The sequence below is a fragment of the Lethenteron reissneri genome, chromosome 16 (genome assembly GCF_015708825.2).
Source record: "Lethenteron reissneri isolate LAM-NWPU_2019-01 chromosome 16, ASM1570882v1, whole genome shotgun sequence".
NCBI lineage: Eukaryota > Metazoa > Chordata > Hyperoartia > Petromyzontiformes > Petromyzontidae > Lethenteron > Lethenteron reissneri.
This window is the reverse complement of record NC_083794.1, coordinates 4,276,326-4,302,098: the sequence shown is the minus strand read 5'-3', so window position 1 is coordinate 4,302,098 and position 25,773 is coordinate 4,276,326. Positions and strand designations below refer to the sequence as shown.

At 43.9% G+C, this 25,773-nt stretch overlaps 1 protein-coding gene across 1 annotated transcript in view; it reads right to left on the bottom strand.

Moving 5' to 3' along the window:
- Positions 1-25,773, bottom strand: part of LOC133343101 (protein furry homolog-like) — a 160,297-nt gene that overhangs the window by 45,158 nt on the left and 89,366 nt on the right. Inside the window, exon 3 of the mRNA XM_061552605.1 lies at positions 19,141-19,194. Coding sequence (XP_061408589.1) covers positions 19,141-19,194 — 54 coding nt within the window. The remainder of the gene's footprint in view (positions 1-19,140; positions 19,195-25,773) is intronic.

Below are 25,773 nucleotides of genomic sequence, written 5' to 3'. Positions count from 1 at the left end.
TGTTAAGATCTTCCAACACCAAATAGATAAAAACTTGATTTGAAGCTTTCGTGACTGCAGGAATTACTCTTTGGTTCTTTTGGTAAAGTCACGTAGAAAATTTAAAGTCACGTACAAACTTTACCGAAAGAACCAAAGAGTCATTCCTATAGTCACGAATGCTTCAAATCAAGTTTGAACCACCTCTACGGGGAGGATTTAAGTTTGTTTTCTCTCTCTCTGTGTGTCTGTTTGTCAAATTTCACACTTAACTTCTAATTTAGCAATCTCTGGAGAACGCAATCAACCAGGCTATGCGTTAACTGTGTGTTAACCGACTTTCTGTATTGCATTGCAATACATTTCCAAAAAATTGCTAAGTTTTTTTCTCAAACTGCCTATTTCTATCTATAAAATTTACCAGGCTCTCATATGTCCATTCGCTCTTTCTCTCCCCCAGCCGCTTTGGGTGGATTTCCACACAGCTCTATCATTGACATGCTAATTTCTCTGCTCCAGCAGACCCACCTCTCTCTCTGCCCCCTCTCTATTTAAGGCCTCGGCACACAGGCGTTGGGTCTCTGTTTGTCTATTTTGTGTCTCTCTCTGTGTGTCTGTGTTGTCTCTCTCTGTTTGTATGTCTGTCTGTGTGCCTCCGTGTCTGTGTTTTGTCTCTCTCTCAAATTTAGCAATCTTTGGAAGAACGTAATCAACCAGGCGAGGTGCTGACTTGTGTTGGCCGACTCTCTATGCTGTATTGCACGTAAGCCAAATACTGACCCCCAAAGCAGGGGCCTGAAACAAAATAACAAGAGCAGCAATTTTTCTTAGAATTCGGTAAAAAAAAAAACAACCCTCAATATATCAAGAGCCGTAATGCATGCGAATAACGTCTTGAAGGAATCTTTAAAGAGGCACATGCGGCTCCGGAGCCACAGGTTTCCCACCCCGTGCCCCGAGTGATGATGGAAGAACGTTATCCCCCCCCCCCCCCCCCCCGTTTGGGACGTGAACTCGCAATCATCAACTTGTGAGACAACCACTCTGGCCACGGAGTGCCACGTAGGCGGCCGGATTTGCATACGTTGCCGCCTCGTTTGCGGACGGCAATATTTCCACCGCGGTGCTTTGTGGAATGTGGTCAAGTAAACAGAGAGTGGAAATACTGTGTGGCAGGTTTGCTCAGTAGGCTAATGTCTGCGTTAGCATTGAACCAGCGCTGCTGAGATCCTGGTGTGAGTGCGGGACAGCCGCCCGTGATGAAAACGAGGCTCTGATGGAAAGTGAGTTCACGGGTCTCAGCCCAGTCACCAATGATTGCACAGACAAATACCACATCATACGCGAGTTTTGTTTTACTTTATTTGGTCTTGGCCAGCACCAAGGGCCCAGAAAAGCCTCACCAAGCCTACAAAGTCTATTTCAGGAGGTTTCTGACAAGTTTTTCGCAGTATGGCTGCGATGTTGCTGTTGCTTTGTTTAATCCCAAAGTTGCAGGTAATTGTTCAGGACTCAGATGTTCTGTCAAGACCAGTTCCATTGTTTTTTTGCTATGTAAGGAAACCGAAGTACCCGGAAGAAACCGATGCAGAATAGGGGGAGAGAAAACGTACATACTCAAGCGATGAAAAATGTGTAGAGACACAAAGACTGATTTCACAATTTTTTTTTCCCTTTCCTTTAATGCACATTCAAACTCTTCGTATGAAATTAGCACTCAGCCTGGGTTAATCCACTTGCCGGATGAAGGCCTGCCCAATCCGCCACAATCTCTCACAATCCTGAGAAAAAAGAATCCAACATGTGGCTGCACACAAAGCGGATTTCATCGCTCCACCTCCTGGGTGGATGTCCTCTCAGAAGTATTCTGTTCCTTGGTTGACACTCGGTAAAATATTCTTCACTATCTGCCATCATTTTTTTCCAGTACTGTTAAGATATCGGGGGGAAAACGTTTCGGAGCTCAGGATTTGTCGGTCCTTGGCCCTCAAAATTTGGAACGCTCTGCTTGAAGAACTGCACATAACTGGCGAGATTCTCCCAATTATAAATAAAATAAAGCCTACTTAATTGCCATGATATGTTAGATACATTTGAGATGTTTTTGTTTGTTTTTACCATCCGGCACTCTGAGGCCCTTTTGTGGGGGTCTGCTGCACCTTATAAAAATATGTTTTTGTTAATCTCAGCAAAGCTTTGCTGAGACACAACCTCACTCACTGCGGTGGAACACCAGGAGGACTCGTTTCAGAGCAATACCTGTCATCTTTATCTGGCATCGAAGCCCTATTTTGACATGACACTGACTCTTCAGACGGTAGCACGCACCAAAAATTCCTGTGGGTGCACCAAGCTGTGTTTTGTTTTAGCGCGTCCAAAGGTCTCAAGGTTTATTCAACAGGACATGTTTTTCATGCGAGTGTTGAAACACCGCATTCATTGTTGAACATATCCTGTTATTTAGTTTTGCAATTTGGAACCAAACATGACTGAACACTACCTACTGTAACGTGCTAGCAAGCAAAATAATAGGATGCATATGTATTGTACATTTAACAGAGCGAGATAGAATAAGAAAACTGCCCATTTTCAAGCGTCGCTGCATTTGTACATGAATACAAATACAAGAGGTGTTCCCAGGTAAAAGATAAGGTGCCTAAGCCTACTGACATCAACTTTATTGAGGACGATATTGGCACGCAAAATTAAAATTGATTTATCGATTGAAGCTTCTGCCAGCAGAAGAGCCTCCACTAGACGGAGCTACAGGGAACCCCACATGAGGGTATTTGGCCTCCTCTTCCACGTTGGCCAGACGTCTTGGAAGAGGTGGACAACATACCCACACTTTACCCCACCTCACGCGACCTGCCGATTGATGGACTGCGGTACACCCATTCATACTGGCGGAGGACAGAGGTGGCGGGACTCAAGAAAGTCGCCCCATTGTTTCAACGGCTGGGACGGGAGATTGAATCGAACCGGTGACCTAAGGATCGCAAGCCCGGTATCCGAACCAATGCACCACCTACATCATCACTCAAGTGTTGAAATGTGACTTCAAATGTTGCCGAATGGTGACCACTGACAAATGATAGACTGACTGCCTGAACAAAATATGTTCACCTTATTCACTTGTCAATGAAGTTGTAGGGACATTCGAACATCTGTATTGGTCACGTTAATTACATACTCTTTGGTTCTTTCGGTAAAGTCACGTAGGTAGAAAATAAAATAAAACAAAAAATTATATATAATATATCACGACGTTTCGATCGCAACATAAGCGGTCGTCCTCCTAGACGTGACATTAACTTACTAATCCCCCTAATCTCCCTGCCTAATCTCTCCCATCAACATAGTGCTAATCTCCCATTAACACTTCTGTTGTGCGCATATGCAAGGATGATACTCTTATGCTGCGACGGAAGCTCATTTCATGCTAATCTCTCTCCCTAATCTCTTTACCTAATCTCCCCCATTAACACGACTGACGTGCTTGCGTCCGGGGATGGAATTCCTTTCCAGCTCAGACCCCGCTTGCTTGCCCATCATAACAGCTCTCTCGCTGTTTCAGCAGTTCCACTGCTGGATAATTTTTTTTCCGACTGAGTTGTGGCTGCGGCAGCAGTTACATTGGGGAAACGAAACGACATGTCTCGGACCGCGTTCGCGAACACAAGGCAGATCTGAAATACGGTAGGACCAATACCTCTGCCGTTGCTGATCATTGTTCTAACGCAGTGGGCTCACACGAAATTGACTTTTCCAAGACGAAGGTACTCTGCAAACCCACCGGCTATTATCAGAGATTTGTTCATGAAGCCATTCAGATATATAAACACAAACACAACTTCAACCGAGAAGATGGGTACAAACTGAGCAATCATTGGAAGGACGTTATTAACTGACTGTGATGTTTCCATCCTACCTGCCTATATCAGCTGTTATTTCCGACTCTCTGTGTGTCTTTCTCTCTCTCTCTGTGCATCTCTCTCTGATCTCTACTCCAATAACCCGGGTGCTGCTGCGGGGTCCACTTTCTGCCCCGCCTCCTCCTCCCCCTGTCTCTCCCCCCTGCAGCCGATCTCTCAGATCTCTCCAAGTGCTGCCGCAGGGTCTACTTTCTGCCCTGCCCCCTCTCTCCCCCTACCTCCTCTCTCCCCCCCTACTGCCGAGGCCTATATAACCTCGTGCCACGGCAGATCTCTCACCTACTTCAGCAATTTTTTCTTGCTGTGGTTGTCCCACCTGATGACGATTGCTTGTGTTGCAAACAAAACGTCGTGATCTATTATTTTTCTACCTACGTGACTTTACCGAAAGAACCAAAGAGTATGGATTCCTGCAGTCACGAAAGCTTCCAATCAAAATAGTATTTATGTTTTGTTATTTGCCCTTCCACAGTCATCATCTTGGCAAGATGGGCAGTTTGTTTTTTGCTTTAATTTGATAGACACCAAATGAGGAATGACTGCATGTCTGAGCGTCAAAACAATGAGTAATCTTGAAGCTCAATTATGCCCTGCACTTTGAGCCAGTGTTTTCAATAAGCCACAGTCTTTTTTATTTATAATTAAAATGTGATGTCACTCTTACGTAAAGGTCTAGCAATCTGGCAGATGAATAACCCTACAAAATGAAATCTCCCATAAGCATCGTACTACATTGTGGGCATAATTAACACATCAGTCTTGCTGTCCTTGAGGCTAAACTTGGGACTTTGTGTGTGAACTTTATCTTTTCTCATCCATCTCAAACCTGGCATTGGCTTTGTGAGTCCTGATAGCACCGTGTGTGTGTCTGGCTCTCTGACTGCGATCATTGAAATTCATGCCACCGGAAACAAATGTCTGCTTTAGAGCGGTCAGTATCCTACTTTCTGAGGCCGTGGCAGAGTGTTCCACGCACAATAGAAAGATTAAAAGTTTTACTCCAAGTTTGACTCATCCCTTCAAGGTCATTCAAATGACTGTCACTTTGTGGGAAGTCAGCGGCGGTCACCCCATAGAGAGAGTGACCCCCACCGTGGAAGTGTGGCAGATCTCTTCCATTGGCTCAGGACTACCCACAGAGGTGGACTAGATCTCTGCTTATTGAAGCAGACAAATTTTGACTTAACTATCACTTTTTAAAGTTCATATTCAAATGTCGCAAAACGTCATATACAAGTGCTAAAAAGCTATTTTGTTATGATGCACGCGTGTCTCACTAATATCTTTGGTCATCGTGAACTAATGTATTTCTGTGCACGTCTCGGCCTCGAAATTTCTAAAATCGCAAGCAAAAAAAAAGCTTTTTTATTTTGTCTTCGTGAAATTAACCAAAGCTGTCAGCGTGTTGTATTAACACTGTGTTGCATTTCGCTGCGCCTCTCAGTTTCTAAAATTGAACTGCATTAATTACTCTGTGCGGTGTTGCATCATAGGATGGGAACGTAGGTTCTTGTTTATGAGCAGGTACAGGTTTTGAAATTCGAATAGGGTGCAGTGCCACGGAACAAAAAAAAACAACGGCTTCAGGAAGAGATAAAAAAATAAGTGCTTTGCAGTGACCAGAAATGGTAAATCTTTTTAAATGACAATAATGGAACGCGAGTCAACAGCAATGGGGCATAACTGGGCGTAAAGTGTTTCTTCTCATATGAACGAGTGTAATCTGCAGTTGATCTGCTCTAGATTTCCATTGCGTATTTATGAATGCCTCTTTATATGTTTACCTTACTGATGGTTTAACTTTGGTTTAACTTTTAAGACTCCCACAAATTCCACGCCACAGCCGGCACATGACGAACTGCCTTTCATACGTATGTTTTTTTATTATGACGCTTGTTACCAAGGAATATCTCACCGAGTCTCAAGACTCTCTTTCAGGAGGGTCCTGTCAAGTTTCTCAAGTCGGGTGCGATGTCGCTTTGTGCAATGCCAAGAGTGATTTGAAGGTAATTTATTTTAGCAATGGGATATTTTAGCCGAAAACTGGTAACAATGTAAGTATTGTTTTGCAATGGGAAGAAACCAGAGCACCCAGAAGGAACCGGTGCAGAACAACAGGGGGAGAAAATACAAGCGCCATGCAGAAAGGGGCCTGAGCCTTCTTGCTGTGAAACACAAATAATCTAAACATGCATTTAAATTATATCGGCTATTTGGCTATGATAAATGTTCACATGTTAAGCCACTTCGTTGAGCTACCATTTGTCGCCAGATCACTTCTGAAAAATTTGCTAATAGCTCAGTAGGCTTTATCTGATCAAATGAAAAAAATAGTTTAGTTTTACTTGTAATTTTTTGTGACTTGCTTACCTTTCCTATATTTTGCACTCATATCGTGTTGTTGTATTGTTTGTTGTTGTAACGTTCTGACCCACCCCGACTGGACATCTGTGAACACGAGCTTAATCGCACATCGGATTCCTCCAGTATGGTGTGCGACAAGGGGCACATTATGTTTACTCGAGTGCAAATTTAACTTTCAATAAGTGTAGTTACACCAAACATTTACCAAAATCACAATGTGTTAAATGTTGTTAACATATTCTCCAGCGGGAATTTAGAACGTGCTACATTAAAGATAATTAGTTAAAAGTCTTACACAGCCTTTATTAAATAATGTGCAAAGTGTTTACGTTCGCGAGCAAGGGGCGGGTGATCAACTCCGTAAGAAGTCCCTGAGCCAATTGCGTAAATTCCACTTTCCTATGGCAGAGACCAATCTATGCAAATGCCAATTAATAGGCTGGTGGTTGAGCACGTAAACTTTCGCGACCAATATTATCAATAAGAGGTTTTTGGGTTAGATCACGTAAATATGTGTCGTTAAACCATAAGAGGTTTTTGGGTTAGATCACGTAAATATGTGTCGTTAAACCCGCCACCACCTGACACAGCCAATTAGTAAAGTTTATCACGTAAACAAAACATGCCAATGCATTACTGGTGGTTACCCCATTGGTCAATCCACTGCTGCGCCATGGTGCCCCCTGTATCCATCTAGCAATGTTAATAGACCGATGCTACCACTGAGCAGGATTTGAACTCGCAACCTTCAAGTGTGGGGCAAGAACTCTGCTGCAACTCATTCTCATTACAAAAGCAATGTAAAGGGGTCTTGCCCATGGAAGATCGGGAGACGTTGCTACAAACACCGCACAGAATCCCCTCGGTGTGATCGTTGTGCGATTGTGAACAAGATGATAATCAACGTCAAAAGTATTGCCAGTGATGATCTCCTGACCTTGCTTTGCGAATATAGCCATTAACTCCGATCAGAACGTAAAAATGAACCACCACTAAATGCTGAACTGAGCGGCCGTCTAAAATTTGGAAAGGGATTTTATGCAGCAGGCGCTTCTGAGGCATTCACACTGGACAGACCACGCCAGTTCAACCCGGCTCACCCATAAATTTAAGGGCGAAGCTGACGTTTATGTTCATTAGTTACATTTTTATGCTGTGACGCCACGCACATCACACGTAATGATTCGGCGCTCGCGTGTCCGACCTCTCCTTCACATTAACGAGTGGCTTCAAATTGCTATAGAAACCTGGATTGCATTTTCCATTCAGTACTGTTATCCTCCCCCCCCCCCCCCCCCCCCCCCCCCCCCATTAATAAATTCGTAACACCACTCTCAATGCCTCAAACTCAAATGCGTGAAAACCGACTAGGCCAGTGCTGTAGGCAAGCACGTATTAATACAATTTCAGATTGTGACTTTTAACTGGATGTTGATGGGGCAAAGCATTTGGCTATCAAATGGAAGATTGCCAGTTCAATTCCCAGTCAAGAGATGACTCAACTCATCTCCGCTCTCATCATCATTATGATCCATGCTCAATCTTGTTGTGTATGTACCCCCTTTTTATTTTTTTTTAATATTATTTTTTTTTTTATGAATTATTCTGCCAACATAGATAATATCGTTTTTTTTTAATAGACGCGGCCACGTGGGAACGAACACGCCCCCACACTTCCACAGAGGCCCCCACACTTCCACAGATGCGCGCATACCTCATTTCAAAGGAGAGAGGACATGAAAGGGGGGGCAATAAGGTAATAAAAAAAAAACTCCCCTAAATTCACACAAGAGGAACAAGTTACCAACTTAACCATAAAGATTAAGCAAACAGTATCCATCCTCACTCCAATTGAAAACCAGACGACAATCTGAACCAGAATCGCGACCCATCATTGTTAATAAATACTGACATTATTTACCTTTAAAGAATATCTACACGGCCGGGCCGAAGCATCAAAGAATAATTATGGCATCGATTTCGCTCCAAAACAAAATTCCTAGCCGGGATATCAGATTAAATAATCACAAGAAGTCAAATAATAAGTACGGAATTAAAGTAGAAGAGGAATCAAGGGCGGAGAAGGCTCTCAAAATTAACCAAACACAACAACCCATGGGAAGCGAGCAACACGGCCGCCTTTGTCTTTCCGAGAGGATCTCCACACGCAGGCACAAAGCTAGGAAATGACACCCATAAAGGGGGCAATGGCTCAAAGGAAATTAACACGTCTTCGAATAAATAAGCGCATGCGCCGGGTGCTCCCACCGTGGAAACAACCGCCTTTGTCTCCCCACAACACGGACAAACACGCACGCGAAACACACGGACAAACACGCACGCGAAACACACGGACGGACACACACACGGACGCAGATGGTCCACCCCCACAGGAAGGTTTTATGACACAGCTTTTGAACAACTCGGGAAGCCGAGTGGAATTTTCCGATATAAACCGAAGGAAAATCCATACAACTCAGATCGACAGGGGCTCTGGCCTCCATCACAGATCGTCAGGGGCTCTGGCCCCCATCACAGAGATCTTCAGGGGCTCTGGCCCCCATCACAGAGATCGTCAGGGGCTCTGGCCCCCATCACAGATATCGTCCGGGCTTCGGCTCCAACACACATATCATCCGGGCTACGAGCCCATCTTCGGCTCCACCCCAGATCTTCACGAGCTCCGGCCTACATCTCATCTCGTCTCCGGGCTAAGGCCCCACCAGAGTTCTCCAGGGCGACAACCATCTCTCCTCGTCGCCGCCAACGAAGAAGCTCCTGTCATTCAGAATGACGAGGGTCGCGGAGTAGCGACGCGTAGCTACAAGCCGAGGTCTGCACCACCTGAGAAGAATCGCTACCCTGAGTCGCAGAGCTGCGAGTGAAGCCAACAAAGACGCCAACGTCCACCCTGCCACGAACGAAGCATCGCTCCTCGTCAGAGTGACGACCAGCGAACAACCCGCAGGAAAGGCGGAGATCGCTGAACGAGCGCCAACTTGCGCCACCTTGTGCCACCGTGCGCCACCGTGCACCACCTTGCGCTGAACGTGCGCCACCGTGCGCCACCGTGCGACACCGAGCGACAACGAGCGACACCCAGATCGACCAGCATCAACCCAAACCGACTCGTCATCCCGCCGTGGAGAAAAAGAGTCAAAGTCTTCTGAACGAGCGCCGCCGCTCACCTCACAGCGGAGAAAGTCTCAGCTGCCGCTCGCACAAACAACAGAGGTCGTATCGCTCCCCACATACAGACTCAAAGAAACACAGAGAACATCTTGTCAAACCAGTTTCCTTTGTCTCGGAGTCTCGCCGAAGAATTAATTACAACAGAGCCAGATTCGCTCTCGCGCCCACACGCCCTCACCCACCATTGTATCAAACATTCCGTTAAAAAGGATTTTAGACTTGCCGATGAATCTATTGACATATACTTTCGCCTCTGGGATACAATAAGTGCTTTTTATTACCGCCATATGAAGTGTGTCATGCTTGTTTTCAAACTCGACCAGTCGCCGATTGTGATCAATACATGGGCGAACTAATGATGCCTGGTAGGAAAAGTAGAGGTTACAATTGATAGAAGTGTTTTTAGTCATTCAGTTCGTTAAATGCATAAGTGTTTATTCGTTCATTTTAGTCAAATGCATAATCTCGTAATTGCATAAGAGTTTTGGTTATTCATATTAGTTAATGCATAATATCGCAAATGCATAAGAATTTTTAGTTATTCAATTTAGCTAAATGCATAAGTGTTTATTCATTCATTTTAGTCAAATGCATAAGAGTTTTCGTTATTCACATTGCATAATTGCATAATTTCACCAATGCATAAGTGTTTATTCATTCATTTTAGTCAAATGCATAAGAGTTCGTTATTCATATTGCATAATTGCATAATTTCGCAACTGCATAAGTTTTGTCGTTCATATTAGTTAATTGCATAATCTTGCCCATGAATTATTGACGCATGTTTGACCTGCATGATAGAATGTCGCGTGCTTGTTAGAATAAAATCGTTATCACAGAAGCATATTGAGTGTTCTTTCCAAGTCCATGCAAAACCATCTTATTCATAAGAGCTGTATCCTGCGATGAGATATGAAAATGGAGACCTAAAATATTATAACACACACTAGGATAATCGGTAAATGAATCTATGATAATCGTGTTATCCTGATTGATAACTCTGGATAAACGAAACTAAGCAAATTATCATAACTGCACACATTAACATAATCGCAAGCCTCCGCATAAATTACTACGATTATCATAATTTATGCATATAATTACACGCATTATCATAATTTATGCATATCAATACACACACTATCATAATTAATGCGATTTGCGCATTTTTCGGAAAATTATTAATTTTTATTATTTTCATCAAAATTTCATAATACCAACACATACAACAATCTACTGTTGGATGAAGGCAGCTCTAAGCCGCCACCATTTCTCATAATCCTGCATTGCAATGTGTCATCCTAGATTAAATGAATACTTATTTATGTCAAGCCTGGGTATGGATCCTGAAAGCCAAGTACATATGCACACACACACACACCCCAGAGTCAAGCTGTTCCTAATCCCTTGAGATCGATAGCAACTTGACATCAGATGAGCCCTTGTGCATACAGTTTGGAATGTCTGGGATCACTCACAATGTATAATAACTACATTACTCAGAAGATTAAGTATCTACGTTTCCAGAAGCAGGTCGTGAGTATGAAAACCATCAACGTTTTTGCTTGTCATAACTAAACATACCATCTTGGTTTGAAGCTTTCGTGATTGCAGGAATCCATACTCTTTGGTTCTTTCGGTAAAGTCACATAGGTATAAAATAAAATAAATCACGACGTTTCAGGTGCAACACAAGCGTCCGTCATCAGGTGGGAAAACATAGTCTGCTGCTGAGGCAGACTGTTTTAAAAAGGTTTGAAATGGGTGTAGCTCAAGGGTTATAAAGAATATACATCTATGTGCTGAGTTTCCAACCACGGAATTTTCATGCCAAACTTTGCCTTAGGGCAACATTTGGCATGCTAATGATGCCAAACTAGAATTTCCAAACCATATCATAACTGAAGGACCTCTTTTAGTCACCGCCACAATCTCAATGACATATGGGGCAGTGCTCACAGAATCTGATGGCCCTAAGCCGTGCATAAACATTCTACTTTGCTTTGGTAGGTGTCGGTACCACTTTCAACAAAATGGTCCTGATTTTATTGATGCTTTAAGGGATCAAGGGCCAAGTCAACCCCCCCAACATGAATTTGAACTTACAGCCTTCTGATATATAATTATTCAGCTGCTCTGATATGCTACAATACCACTTGGCTGTTTAGGTTTAATATAAACAGGGTGGCCCAAAGATCAGGACACATTGGGTTATTACATTTATTTTAACACTGACACTAACATTTTTTATTGTTTATTCTTTAAGGTAATATTCTATTTATTGTCATTATTAATATTTATTTTAATTCTTCTTCTGGGGGGGTCACCTCAAATTCGTTGTTTACAGAACTCGACCAAGAACCTAGCGTGAATCGAGACAAAAATGTACGAATGTTCTAAGATGACACCTATAATCTTTTCATCCCAAGAAAATGTATGTTCATGGAATTCAGTATGAACATTTGAGAAAATAATTCATATAAACCCGATGAGATTGGTAAAAATAAAATATATATATATAACCCTATGTGGGCCACCACCCTGTATATATAACGCGAGCAATTTTAAAGTGTTAGGGATGGCACTGGCACGTGAATCTCTCCATTATAAATGCATTAGTGGGGTGTTTTATTGTTTTCACTGTGTGACTTGGTTAAGTATTTTGTTGCGTAATTATCAAGCAAATTATGAAGATTGCGAGTTCAAATCGTGGTAAGTGCACTGACCATTACACTACCCAACCGCTTAAGCTCAAATATTCCTGAAATACAAAGCCCCTCCCCCCACACCCCCCCCCCCCCCCCATTTTACCATACAGACTGATAGGGGAAAGTGCTGTTAGCGAATAGCTCTTAAAGGCACCGCAGCTCGTAAAGAGCCATCATGATGCACAAGGGAATGGTGAGGCTGCATGATGCCCGGCCGCCTTTGCCTCTCCAGTTACATACATCTATATACACTGCACTATGTACTCATTTGAGGCTAAGCCGACCTAGCTGAAAGCCCATAACCGGTTCAGGTACCACCCACTATCAATGTTAATTGGGACCAGTATCTTAGTATTGCAGAGTGAATAGGACCAACAATGCATGCAAAGAGGTGATTTTGCCAGCAAAATTGCCTCCCTGTTTCAGTCTGAGCCAACCTCAGAGTGACTCAGGAGCATTTCAGATGCCACTTGCCACTGATGATATTCATGGCTGGAAATCAAGCCAAAGTCACCGTAATCAGAGCCTAGTGTGCGCATCACTGCGAACCACTCCCTCACACTGCTCTACTACTTTTTTCTGTCTCTCTCACACATACACAATCCCAATGCGTATGTTCCACTCACAACAGACACACACACACAATATCTCAATTAATGTCTCCTCCTGACAACACCCACAAACAATCTCAATGCGTACGTCTCCTCCTGACAACACACACACATTCTCAATGTGTATGTGTCCTACTGACAACGGCGTGATGTCCAACCTCTTTACTATTCACTGCTCAAAAGGCATTTTATCTTGATTCAAAGTCTGGCTTGCTGGCTCAGAACAAATGTATTGATTTAATTACGGTTCAACTGTACTGGTGGCAGTGCTTTCTGAGCTAAGGAATGACTCTCCTCTGCAAAAAAGCTTACCACTGCCAACGAGGCAATTGCACACTTATCAAGAGGGGGCCGAGACAGGAAGACAGACTGCCGTGACATGTAATGAACAAAGCAAGTCATCAGTGAGCCCATTGAACAATGGTGAAATTAGAGATGCCCTCTCAATTGTATGAAGGGCGACGGGCACTCAGCTCTGCGCATCATTAAATGTCAAGTAATCACCCGGCCATGACCGTGGTGGTGGAACAAATATACAGAACGATGTTTCTTAATTGTTGATTTTAGGTTATATATAGTGCAGAATTAGAGGTCGTTTTACAGACCTTTGTCAATCCACTGCTCAATGAGGTCCTCCTCATGCCATGTCTCTCGTGGGGGTAGTTTAGTTTGACCATACGTCACCATGCTGGTCAGTTTGGGTTTGGGAAGAGAGCTAGCCTGAGGACCAGTTCAGATATCACTCGCCACTAAAGCTAACCATCGCATGTAGTTGAACCCAAGTTAGCTGATCAATAGTGCAGCGTTGCTAACCACTGCGCCACCACTCCACCCGAATGGGGGGGGGGGGGGGGGGTATTGTCTTTTCCAATATACACAAACAGCAAGAACAAAAAGTAAAAAAACATTTCCGCCTGTAAAAGAAACAAGAGCAATGTTCATCTTGATTGTTAGCCCGAAGCCACACTGGTGAGAAATTTACATTGCAATAGCTGGGACCAGCTGTTGCTCAAGACCACTTCAATTCCCACAAAAGGTCAATTGGCAATCACGATTTTAACGTATAACCTTTTGACTGTGAAAGCAGCGCCACGTGGCAAAAAAAAGCATTATATTAGGAAACTAATTGGAAAGCACCTTCTTGGGCAATACCATGCAGTTCAACTCAAAGGTAAAATGTTTCTTAAGAAACGTACTGTACATAATAAGGGATGAATTAGGCCACAGACACGAAACTTATTGCAACTTGGCCATGCTCAGCATTTATTGGACACGTGGTTTCAAGTTAAACCCTAAAGTGAGAACAGCTAATGCCTCATTTAGCCTTTATTGATTTCAGATGCCAGGTTTGTTGTGTGGGGGATTTATGGCTCTACGCCTAATCTGAAAACCTCCAAAATGAATGAAAATAGATTGACAGCTAACTTAACCGATATAATTAAGTCGTGATGCTCAGGGACCTAATGACTGCATTGGAGCCGCGAGCATCCAATTATAAGGTCCTGGATTCGAATCCTATATTCAAAACTCATGATTACATTTCGAACCAAGATTAGTAAAACCTCATTTGCCATTAGCAAAATATGATAAGTATCATATTTTGCTAATATGATAAGTATCATATTTTGCTACTGGCAAATGCGGTTCCAATGGTGTAAATGGTTACCCCGAGCTATCATACTCTGATGGTGCATTGTTTTTGAGTTGTGCGCCTTTTGGCGTCATCTGGTCCAACACCATGTGAGACTAGGCTCTAAGGAAAGCTGTCTCGGGTGTGGACCAATCAATTTCAAGGACAATGCATATATTATCAGAGTTGTGTTTTTTGTTTGCATTCCGACTGCAGGTATTTTGGTCAATGCAAACATGCCTCCTTGTAAAAAAGGTGTCAGTTTTGTTGCCAGATAAAAGGTTAAAAAACTATTATCAAGATTAGTGAAATTTTGCTTTTAACTTGGTCATCAATGGCTCTATAGAAATTAATTTGACAAATCTACAATTGTTCTGAGCTCATCACCATTATTGGGTTCATGAAATGAGTACTGCTTAGTGGGAAATCATCAATGGTCTTCATGTGGAGAGTGGTTACCGCAATAGGCAATTTGGAAATTCCACAGATGCTCAGTTGCCACCAACACAGATAATTATCATGGCCTCACACTCACGCGGACGGGGAGGCAATTTGAGTTACTTGACTTTGTTGATGTACATTTTTAAAAACTTGGATTTAAAAAGCCACCGTGGCATAGCGATCTTACCAATGTTCAGTGTTAGGGGATGCCTTAAATCAACCAAGTAACGGGTGCCTCTGTGTAACGTTCCAGCCAAGTGTTATGATTTTCACTCGGTCAGAGCCATGCAACCGGTTTGAGTTTCAAACTGCCGATCCTCTAACTCGGACAGCAGAAATGTGTCCACGAGCCAGTCATGAGCGCCTATAACACACTCCCGAGCGGGGCGATTGAGCTATCAAGGCCCTCTCTGAAGAACATGCTCAAGATATGACAGCATGGCGCTTCAGGAAGCAATGCTATTCGAGCTTCTTCCCATGTCTGTAATGCAACACCAAAGTGGTTAGCGCACCACCCAAGGTTACCGAACCCAAGGTCTCCCAGGCCGGACTCATGAGGGCATGTCTCTCTTCTCGCCTGGTAAAAAGGGGGCTTGTGATGGACGCGCAGCAAAGATAGCCATCACTTATGGCCAAAAGGGTTTTCATTACAATGACATTACCATTTCTCTATGGCACTGCTGTGCGGTATTTGTGTTTTTTTTATTCAGAGATAGAACCCAAAGTGCAGAAAGGGAGAAGGTGAATTTGGAGGATTGCGAACCATTACCAAATTCGCCATCAATGCGCAAGAGCTGATAAGAAAGCCGCAGTCTTCTCTTTTAAGAGCTCCAGGGCCACACGATACTCCCAAAAGCCCCCTTTTTGCGTGGCAACGAGAGGCGGCGATGATCTTTTTTTGTGCTTGGCGAGCTCCTTTAAGTAGTGGGAAGTGTCCTTGTGTAAAGGCACTTGCCCCCTCCTTGTAGGCAGCCAACAAGAGCCATCCCAACACAAAAAAATTAAGTGAAATATTGTATCCTCTATTGATGCTGACAAACACCTGCCCTGACCCTTGTTCCTGCCAAACCCCGTTGAACAGCTGCTCCATTAAGACTTCTCTCTCAACACCTAATCAGTGAGTTAACTTCACCTCCGGCTACACGGACAGGGTGGGTGTCACGCTCCACTAACAAACTGTGCACTTCATGTTGCTCAATATGCTTTCATAGTTGTGTAACTGCAACATTTGTTTCCGTTTAACTTGTGCATCCGTAACAAACGATCGCACACACCCTACATCGCCTGACTTTTACAGTGAAATTCTCCTGATCAACATTGGTGTGTGGGGGCCGGGGTACTCCATTGATGGATACAATTATCCGGTGCCAATCTGCGAAAATAATTCCAGACTTTTGCGTGGTGCATTAAGATGAACAATAGGATTAGCTTTCCACCACTTCCAAGGGCCTCTTATCCATGGGTAACTGTGGATAACAGAATTAATTTGGCACTACTGCTGAGTGGCTCCTCTCACCCACATGTAACCACGACTCTTTTAAATTGTATTTATTACCATTTTTTATTTGACCAGGCAAGGCCCACTGAGCTATATAGCTCTATTTCGAAAGCAACCTCACCACAAATGATAGCTCAACGAAGTGGCTTATCATGTGGAAATGTATAGCACCCAAATACTCTAAATGCGTGTTGATTCTTAATGTGGAGGGAAAATCCGGAAGACCCGAAAAATCCACGCAAACACGGGGAGAGAGACATGCAAACTCCAAATATACAGCAGGCGTCAGGGTCGGGATCGAAACCATGAAGCTCCTGTATACCAGGCGAGGTGGTTAAGACACAACACTCAGCCTACAGGAGTGTCTCCAAATTACATGGAGGTATGGATATAAATAGCGGTGGAAAATATGGCCACAGATAAGAGGAGTTTCACTGTACTACAGTATATTCTGAAGTGAATAACAACCGATACGTTTACAATCAACTGGCTATCAAAAGTACTTTGGCCCTATGAATATAAAGCACTGGAATTCTGCTTAGAAATTTAGAATTTTAATGAGTAGCCCAGGAAGGTCAGGCGATGATTGCCGTACAAAACTTGAGACAACATTGAGAAAAATGATTGCCTCATTTTATAAAATTTCTGGCAAAGGCTATTTGAGATTAGTCGAATATTGCTGCTATAATAAAGGCACAGTGCCATTATTGATGTCTCTTGGAGTAAGGACAAATATCGCAAACAAGATTACAACTGCCACATCTCGCAGCTCTAACATGATTCACAAAAATTGATAACGTGCATGTCACTGTCATTGAACTTATGATTAGATGTAAGTAAAATTCACGAAGACAGATGCTATCTATTACAATTCGCATTAGGACATGCACAAATTCCACTTCAATCAAGGTTAAACTAAATTAGGTTAAACATTTGTACAATCTGTGCTCATAATGCTCCACTGCATAGCTCGTTTGGACGATTTGCACATTATGACTGACTTAGAGGATATTCTGGCCTACTCAAAATTAATTTCGAATTTACAAACAAAACATTTTAATGCCAGTTATTAGAATACATTGCTTTGACATTTGAACAATAAAATAGGTTTCACAAGGTAATTTTATATTGATAGTTTAATGCTGGTCTACTTAGAATCCAGACATGCGCTGGTTACATTTGACTTATTTTTATCGCACAAAGACGGATCCCTGCATCCTCAGACTGCAGTGAGAAGCACCCTTAGCGAGCACCAATTAAGGCTGGCACGGTGTATGAGGGCGTAATGTCACCAGCACCGTGTCCAGCTGCCTTTGTCTCGTCAAAGTTGATGTTTACACACTGCACCAGGTACTCATTTAAGGCTGAGGCGACCCAGGGGAGGTTCAGGACTACTTAAGATATTCGCTACTGATGTAAGCCACAAACGAGAACCAATCTCGGCTTACCGGGTTGGTCGCGCAGAGCCCTAACCACTACACAAACAAAGATCTCCTGTATAGGCTTAACAGGCTGTTGGGGCAAAAGCTGTTAGCGTGCACCTATGAAAGCTGGCACGGCACCACGAGGGGGTGGGTGGCCAGCACCACGCCCGGCCGCCTTTGTCTTCTTAAGTGGCTATGTTTACACACTGCACCAGGTACTCATTTGAGGCCGAGTCGACCTAGGGGTGGTCCAGGACCGGTTCAGATAATCGTCACTGGTGTTGACCGTAAGCGGCAATCGAACTCGGGTCACCGGCTTCGTAGCTACGCAGCACGCTAACCGTTGCATTACCACTCCCCATCCTAACCACGACACTACCACACACATATGCACCAAGTCACGCGATTATTGACTCAAAGACTTGGATGCCTCATGGTGATGCTATGTAGCTCACCACTTGACACATAAAGCTCAAGTGGTGCTTTGCCCTGAAGCCGTCCACCTGGCCTAGGCTCGGAACACCGCACTCACTCGCACCGCACATGAGCACCTGCATGGGACAAGTATGCGTAACTTTGTCTGTGCAAGGCAGCCGCTCTTGTCCATGGTATATGATGTATGCCTGCACACTGCTATTCACAGCACACTACAAATGCTTGTTTGTAAGAAACGGCCGGTGATGCAATCACATCCGAATAAAGTTGAAATATGGATTTTAATCATGGCTGTGGAAACTACAAAAATGTGTTTATAAGATGTCCGCAGGATTGTACTCAACCGGCCACACTTTATGTAAACTTTCCTTTTTTCAAGTAACTTTCCTTGAAATATACTATTGTTTATTTTAACTGCCATTTTTTTTGTTATACCACGAAATGTGTGATGTGAAATGTTCTTACTACATTAATGTTCTTATTATTTTACGCTCAATTTATTTTGTGGGGTGTCCTAGCTATTATATCTGGCTTTCTATTAGATAATGTGAGTTATTTGTGAACTACGCACACTGTGGATGATATGAGTAACACATTGAACCACGATCTTAATTTAAAGGCGCTATAAACAGCATATAAGTGTAGAGATGATTGTGATGATGTGTAAGACAGGCCTGCAAAAAAAAAGCATTACACAATGTGCACGCACACACCTCCATGAAACATGTACTTCTATGTCATAAATTTGCATAAGGCACATGTACTTGTGAAAAATAATAATAATTTACATTTCTAAAATACCTTTCAACCAGAGGTCACAAGGTGTAGCACAAAACGCACACACATGCAGGCTGACACCAATAAAATCTAACTCCAAAACAATCCAAATGTATGTGTGTGTGTGCTAGTTCTACTGAACTTACCTGATCAAAATGTGGGTCTTCTCCTCTCTGTAATGACTTGGACAGAGGCTTTTCCTGCAGGCACAAACAAGATAATGCAAAAAGCCACGTGAATATCGCATCGTGCTCTCGTCTCGTAGAGCACTGAGTCTACGAACACCACACTTCGTGAGAGTTTAGAAACAATAAAATGTACTATGCATGTGCTAATGGCACACGTCTTAATCTGACATTTTGTTATTGAGAATGTTTTTTTTATCAGATGCAGGACACTTTGTTATTGCTAAATCATTTTTTCATTTCAACATAAAAACGAGATGACCGTTCACCGGCGTAATTGGCTCAAATTAAGCCTTACTATGGTATGCCAAATGCATTCACATTAACTTGACACGGCGTCTTGATAATACATTGAACAGTCAGTTGAAACTGCATTAAACCATTTGTAAAGACAGTACGAAGGAATAGAGGGACAGTATGGTTCCCCAGGACCATGGTTACCAAGGGACGTGCTAATGATGATTGATGGGACAAGCGTTGACAGAGTCACGTGAGGGGAAGCACGTGATCCAGGCAAAGTGTAATAGGGGCGGAGATTGACGGAGATTGATAGAGCCAGGTGCGTTGAGCGAGAATTCGAGAATAGGGGCGTGGCCTGGTCGTGCGACCAGCTGTTGGCGTCACCTTGGAACGGGTCGTCTCCATCGTCTGCGAGTTGTCTTGGGGGCCGTCCATAAATGACGTCACGCGATTTTGGACAATTTTTTACCCCCCCTCCCCCTTCGTCACACGGCGTCACAAAAAGTCAGACCCCCCCTCAAAGATGGCGTCACAAAGCTCTGCCCCCCCCCCAAAATAAAACATGCTTCAAATCGCTTTAAACTATTGTCATTGTAGTGCGTATTTAATGTGGTGCTGCACTCTTATGTTGTAGGAGAAAACGTTTATTAAAAAGTCTATTTAATTAAGTAGAACGTGTTGTCTATATTTAAAGTTGCGCATTTTGATGTGACGTCACATTTCTCAAACCCCCCCCCCCTCGTCACACATCGTCACAAATGTCTGACCCCCCCCCCCCCCCAGGTGCGTGACGTCATTTATGTAAGGCCCCTTTAGGCCAGAGCTATGTTGTCTCAGAATAGAGTCGTCTTTATTCATAATAAATATATATAAAGACAACACGGTGTCTCTGAGAGCTACATTACACATTTAGCACAATGGCTCAAGTATATATTCTTCTTCGTGGACCAATCGGATGGTTCATCATCATTATGGAAAATCAAGAGTTATAATTAGATTTTTTTACCATTCTCATTTTACAATGTCATTCGTAACCATAATTTACAACTCTGTGAATTCATCGCTAGACATCCCCACATGCCATGTTGGTCATCGAAGCGGATCGACCATACTTCACCACTCTGGTCAGTGGGGATAAGTTCAGATATCACTCGACACTGATGTTAGCCATGGCCGGGGTGAAACTCAAATCGCCGGGTTCCCAATGCATTGGCACAAGTGAAGGAAGCAACTCCTTTTACGCCGGCTGCCTTTGTTTTTAAACATTGCAGAGCATTAAAATAAATATTAAGATGTTGGCTCGGGGTAGTAAAAGCTAGACGCAACCATATATTAAACTTGATAAAATATGAAATAAATTCAAATGATTGCTTCTCTTTGGCCATGGAGGGAAATGAGGGCACGGGCAATTCAGGAGAGAGAAGACAAGCCCACAATGCACTGCCACCACGATGCGTTGGGGACAAAGATCGAGCCACAATGGGCCGTACCCAGTACAACAGCCCGGCCTGGCTCAGAATGAGTTTCCAATGGCTGGTGAAACGCAGCACAATTCTTCTGCAGAGGTTGAGTGAAATATTTGGCTTATGATACAAGTTCTGTAGGTGGTTGGGCTCAATGTAGTCTTCATTAATGTTAAACAAAAGGACTGAGATGTTCCTTTAAAATCTTCTGTGGACATCTGGAAATCTCTCACTTCTGATATTAGAAAGCCACTGGAGCTATGCACTTTTAAATCTAGATTAAAAGTAATTTCTTTATAAATGCTTTTTGCGTTTAGTTTGTTGTCCTTCCCCCGCACCTCCAACTAACACGATTGGCTACGTACGGTGTGAAAGGTCTACATACATACACTTTATACACAAGGGCCCACATTTCTACAGCAATAGATTTCCATAAAATGCACTTGTATTCAACTACTATGCATGCCAGTTGAAAATCAAATGCTGGTATTTGACTGAGCTCTGATGACGGGGAACATGGCGTGATGGGGGAATGTCGTGTGCGCAATGATGCAGCAAACAAGTTTGCACAAAAATCGCCACAAATCATCGCCTTCGTCAAAGTCCCATTCATGCGATGCTGCGCTCGAAACTACACTTTCTCTCCACTGCACAATCTATCAACGGCGGATGCTGCACCAAACAGGCATCAAGGATTCAAAAGATGCGAGCGAATGCTTCATACCAGCCACGCAACAAGTCCTGACATAGTAATGACAGCGCTACACGCGTAGAGACAGCAGATTAACTGTGGGGACATCTGATCCAGTCTTGTAAGCCCCTAGAGAGAAAAAAATGAAAGGCCGCACCTTTGTGCAACAAGTGTCAGCCAAAATAAACCACTCATGGTAAATAAGCAATTTTCCGAGCCAAAACAGAACCAGCTGCTTAAACATCAAGCTGGCAGCTAAAGCCTACGACGATCCTTAGAATGAAACGAAAGGCTCAGGGACCCAAAGTGTCCTTCTTACCAGAGACAGAGAAAATCCCGGGCACATAGCAGCAGCATTGCAGGATACGTACAAAGCAAAAATGAGGAAGTGAAACAACACGCCTGCCTCTTTGTATTGAAATAAAACTACACTATGTAGATGTGCAAAGAAAGTCTGAGCTTGAAACTTTTTTTTCAACAAAAGTGGCAATGAACTCCATGGAACATACGGTTAGCAATTTGGGAAGCGTCATCACAAAGTCAAAAAAGACAAGGACATCAATGACGATTCTTTTTTTAAATCATGTAAATGCCACTTATGTTTGTTGAACTTCTTTCGCACCATACGTAGCTAACCATGATAATCGACTTTGCAAATGTGTTCAAATAAATCATTTGCCAGTTAAGGTGAATCTAAATCACTCGTATTCCTGACATGTCATTGAAATTCTACATTACTAAGGAAATAAATGGTCCATCCACAGGACAAATACTGCTCACTTCCCACAAAGCGGTATTCATTTAATCAACGTCATAAATGTGATGGATCAAAGTGACTCACTGACTGGGGTTTGAACGTGCAACCTTCCCACTGTGCATCAAGCACTCTGCTCCAGCACCTCGCAATCAGATGAATACATGTAGTGCAAAAAGGTAAAGGTGCAGCCCTGAAATAGCTTCATCACGCCACTTTTTGCAGGAGAGCTTCCATGAGAGGGAGTTCCAGAGAGCTCCTATTCACACTTCCAGGGTGAATACTTCCAGGGTGTGGGTCCCGTTCGCCGCTGAATCTCGGAACGCGCAAGCAGTTCAACGTTAATTTATTTAGAGAGGCATAGCGCCGATGTTGTAAGACTGTATGCACCGCACAGAACTGTAGCGACACGACCGCACCCTACGATAGCTGCCACATGGACTCCCACACGGTCTTTTACTTCCGATTCCGTCCCAAAGAGGTAAACGCACGTAAGCGGAATGGAATCGGAAGAAAAACTGATGATGTACGTGTACATCATCATGCCTACTTCTTCCGCACTGGCCAGACGTCTTTGAAGGGGTACCAGTTACCCACACCCAAGGCCCGCCAATCGACTGCGTTGTACCCATTTATATTGCTAGATGGACATAAGCGGGGGGGGGGGGGGGGGAGTTAAAGAGGGTTCAATGTGTGAACCGTTGCACCATGGCAGCAGCCCCGCATCTCCGATTAGCACGCTCGGCTATGTACGGTGCGAAGGAAGTTCTGCATACAATAACGTACGTTGTGGTGTACCCAGAAATAATAATTCCTCCCAGTACACGGTGCTCGCATTCCTAAGCAAGAGCGCACACACAACCTCCACTTTCCCACCAAGTCGTCGGGAGCCCGCCCCGTAGGCCAACAAAACAAGCATTTCCTAGTAACTGGATATAGCTCCCACTGCTCTCACCCCCATGGGTTCACTGTGTCTCGGGTCGCAGCTCCCGGGGCTAAAAACGGAAGCGTTGCATCATGCCGCAAAAACGACCCCAGGCGTGCTAAGCAGCAGCAGCAACAAATCCCTGGTTGAGTCGGTGCATGCATGGAATCATGATGCGTGCACGGAAAGATTTTGTGTATTTGCATGGACGTAGATGTAGATCCCTTTTTAAAGTCCACTACTGGATCAAGGCCTCTGTGTGCCGTATGAGTCACGGAGTGCGGTTTGGTGAAGGCGGACAGTATAGACGTGGCAGCACATCAGAAATAGAATATTTATTTATACTGGAGGAATCCGATGAGATATAAAACGCTTGTTCACAGATGTCCAGTAGTTTTTTTTACAGATGTCTAGTCCAGGTGATTTGGTCAGATATAAATTCTATCTATATATATAAAATCGTTCATGTCTGTCTGTGTGTGTGTGTGTGTGTATTTCGGCCCATACGCACTTTCATTGGACGGCGGTTGCCCCTGGCAACGGCTAGCCACGCCTTCGCCGCTTTCATAAGCTCCGTATTTAATTAAATAATAGCCATTACACAGTATTGTTGGAGCGCTGAGGGGGGGGGAAGGAACGCCACCCGTACCCTGCCTCTTCCAAGCCGACAATTTTAGGCGAGGCCGCAGGCTTTGCACGCTACTAGGCCTCGACACCCACCACGCCACTCTGAGGTAAATTCATCAAAGTTTTTCCTACTCTTCACTACACCCCCACCACAATGTGTGCTATTAATATTACTTTTAAACCCAACGCGCCAACAATCGATTACTTTAATGTTCACTGTACAAATACTCATTAAGCTGGGTGAGCGTACTGCCAGTCTATCATGTACACTGTAGCCTGCTTATTAAGCTCGGTGAGCGTACTGCCACTCTATCATGTACACTCTAGCCTGCTTATGAAGCTGACTGCGTGTACTGGCAGTCTATAATGTGGACTGTAGCCTGGTTATTATAATCGATTCTTTATATGTTCTTTGTACAAACAGTCATTAAGCTGCTTGAGCGACCCCAGTTCGATTCCAACTCACGCCCACCACCGCTGACGATTATTTGAAACGGACCTGGCCCTCCCCTAGGTCCACTCAGCCTCAAACGCGTAACTGCTGTCGTGTGTGAACATCGTCACTGGGGAGACAAAGGCGGCGGGGCATCGTGGATCCAAGTCCCGGGCGAAGCCGGGTCATGTGTATGTGTGTTTGTGTTTATGTGTATGTCTGTGTGTCTCTATGTATGTGTGTATGTATGTGTATGTATGTGTTTGTGTTTATGTGTGTGTGTATGTATGTGGGTTTTTTTTATGTCTTTATGTGTATGTCTGCGTGTCTCTATGTATGTGTGTATGTACGTGTGTGCATGTGTTTGTGTGTATGTATGTGTGTGTCTATGTATGTGTGTGTATGTGTTTTTGTGTATGTATGTGTGTGTATGTATGTGTGTTATGTGTCTGTCTGTGTCTGCATGTATGTGTGTGTGTATTGTGTATGTGTTTGTGTGCATGTATGTGTGTGTTTGTGTGTATGTGTATGTCTGTGTGTATGTATGTGTGTGTATGTGTGTGTATGTGTTTGTGTGTATGTGTGTGTATGTGTTTGTATGTGTTTGTGTGTTTACGCTCGCATTACACAAATGTGTTGCTGGTCTAAGGCGTTCCTCGCACAGCATTGCCGCTTTATTTTTTCAGTCGTTTACTGCCTTACGCACCCTGAAAGTCGTGTGTGTCTGCAGCAAGCGCGTGTATGTGTACCTATGGACGCGCGCGCGTGTGTTGTGTAGGGGGAACGGTAGTGTAGTGCTTAGCGTGCTGTCTGTGTCTGTGTGTGTGTGTCTGTCTGTGTGTGTCTGCGTGTGTCTGTGTGTGTGTCTGTGTGTGTGCGTGTGTGGTGTGTGGGGAGCGGTAGTGTAGTGCTTAGCGTGCTGTCTGTGTGTCTGTGTGTGTGTGTGTCTGTCTGTGTCTGTCTGTGTGTGTCTGTGTGTGTGTCTGTGTGTGTGTCTGTGTGTGTGTCTGTGTGTGTGTCTGTGTGTGTGTCTGTGCGTGTGTGGTGTGTGAGGAGCGGTGGGTGTAGTGCTTAACGCTACGCTGCGCTACCAACCCGGCGAACCGAGTTCGATTCCCGCTCACGGCCACCACCGGTGACGATTATTTGAACCTCCCCTAGGTCGACTCAGCCTCAAACGAGTAACTGGTGTTGCGTATTAACATCGGCACTGGGGAGACAAAGGCGGCCGGGCGTGGTGGATCCAAGTCCCGGGCGAAGCCGGGTCATGTGTATGTGTGTATGTGTTTATGTGTATGTCTGTGTGTCTGTATGCATGTGTGTATGTATGTGTGTGCATGTGTTTGTGTGTATGTATGTGTGTGTGTATGTATGTGGGTTTTTTTGTATGTGTTTATGTGTATGTCTGCGTGCCTGTATGTATGTGTGTATGTACGTCTGTGGATGTGTATGTGTGTGTCT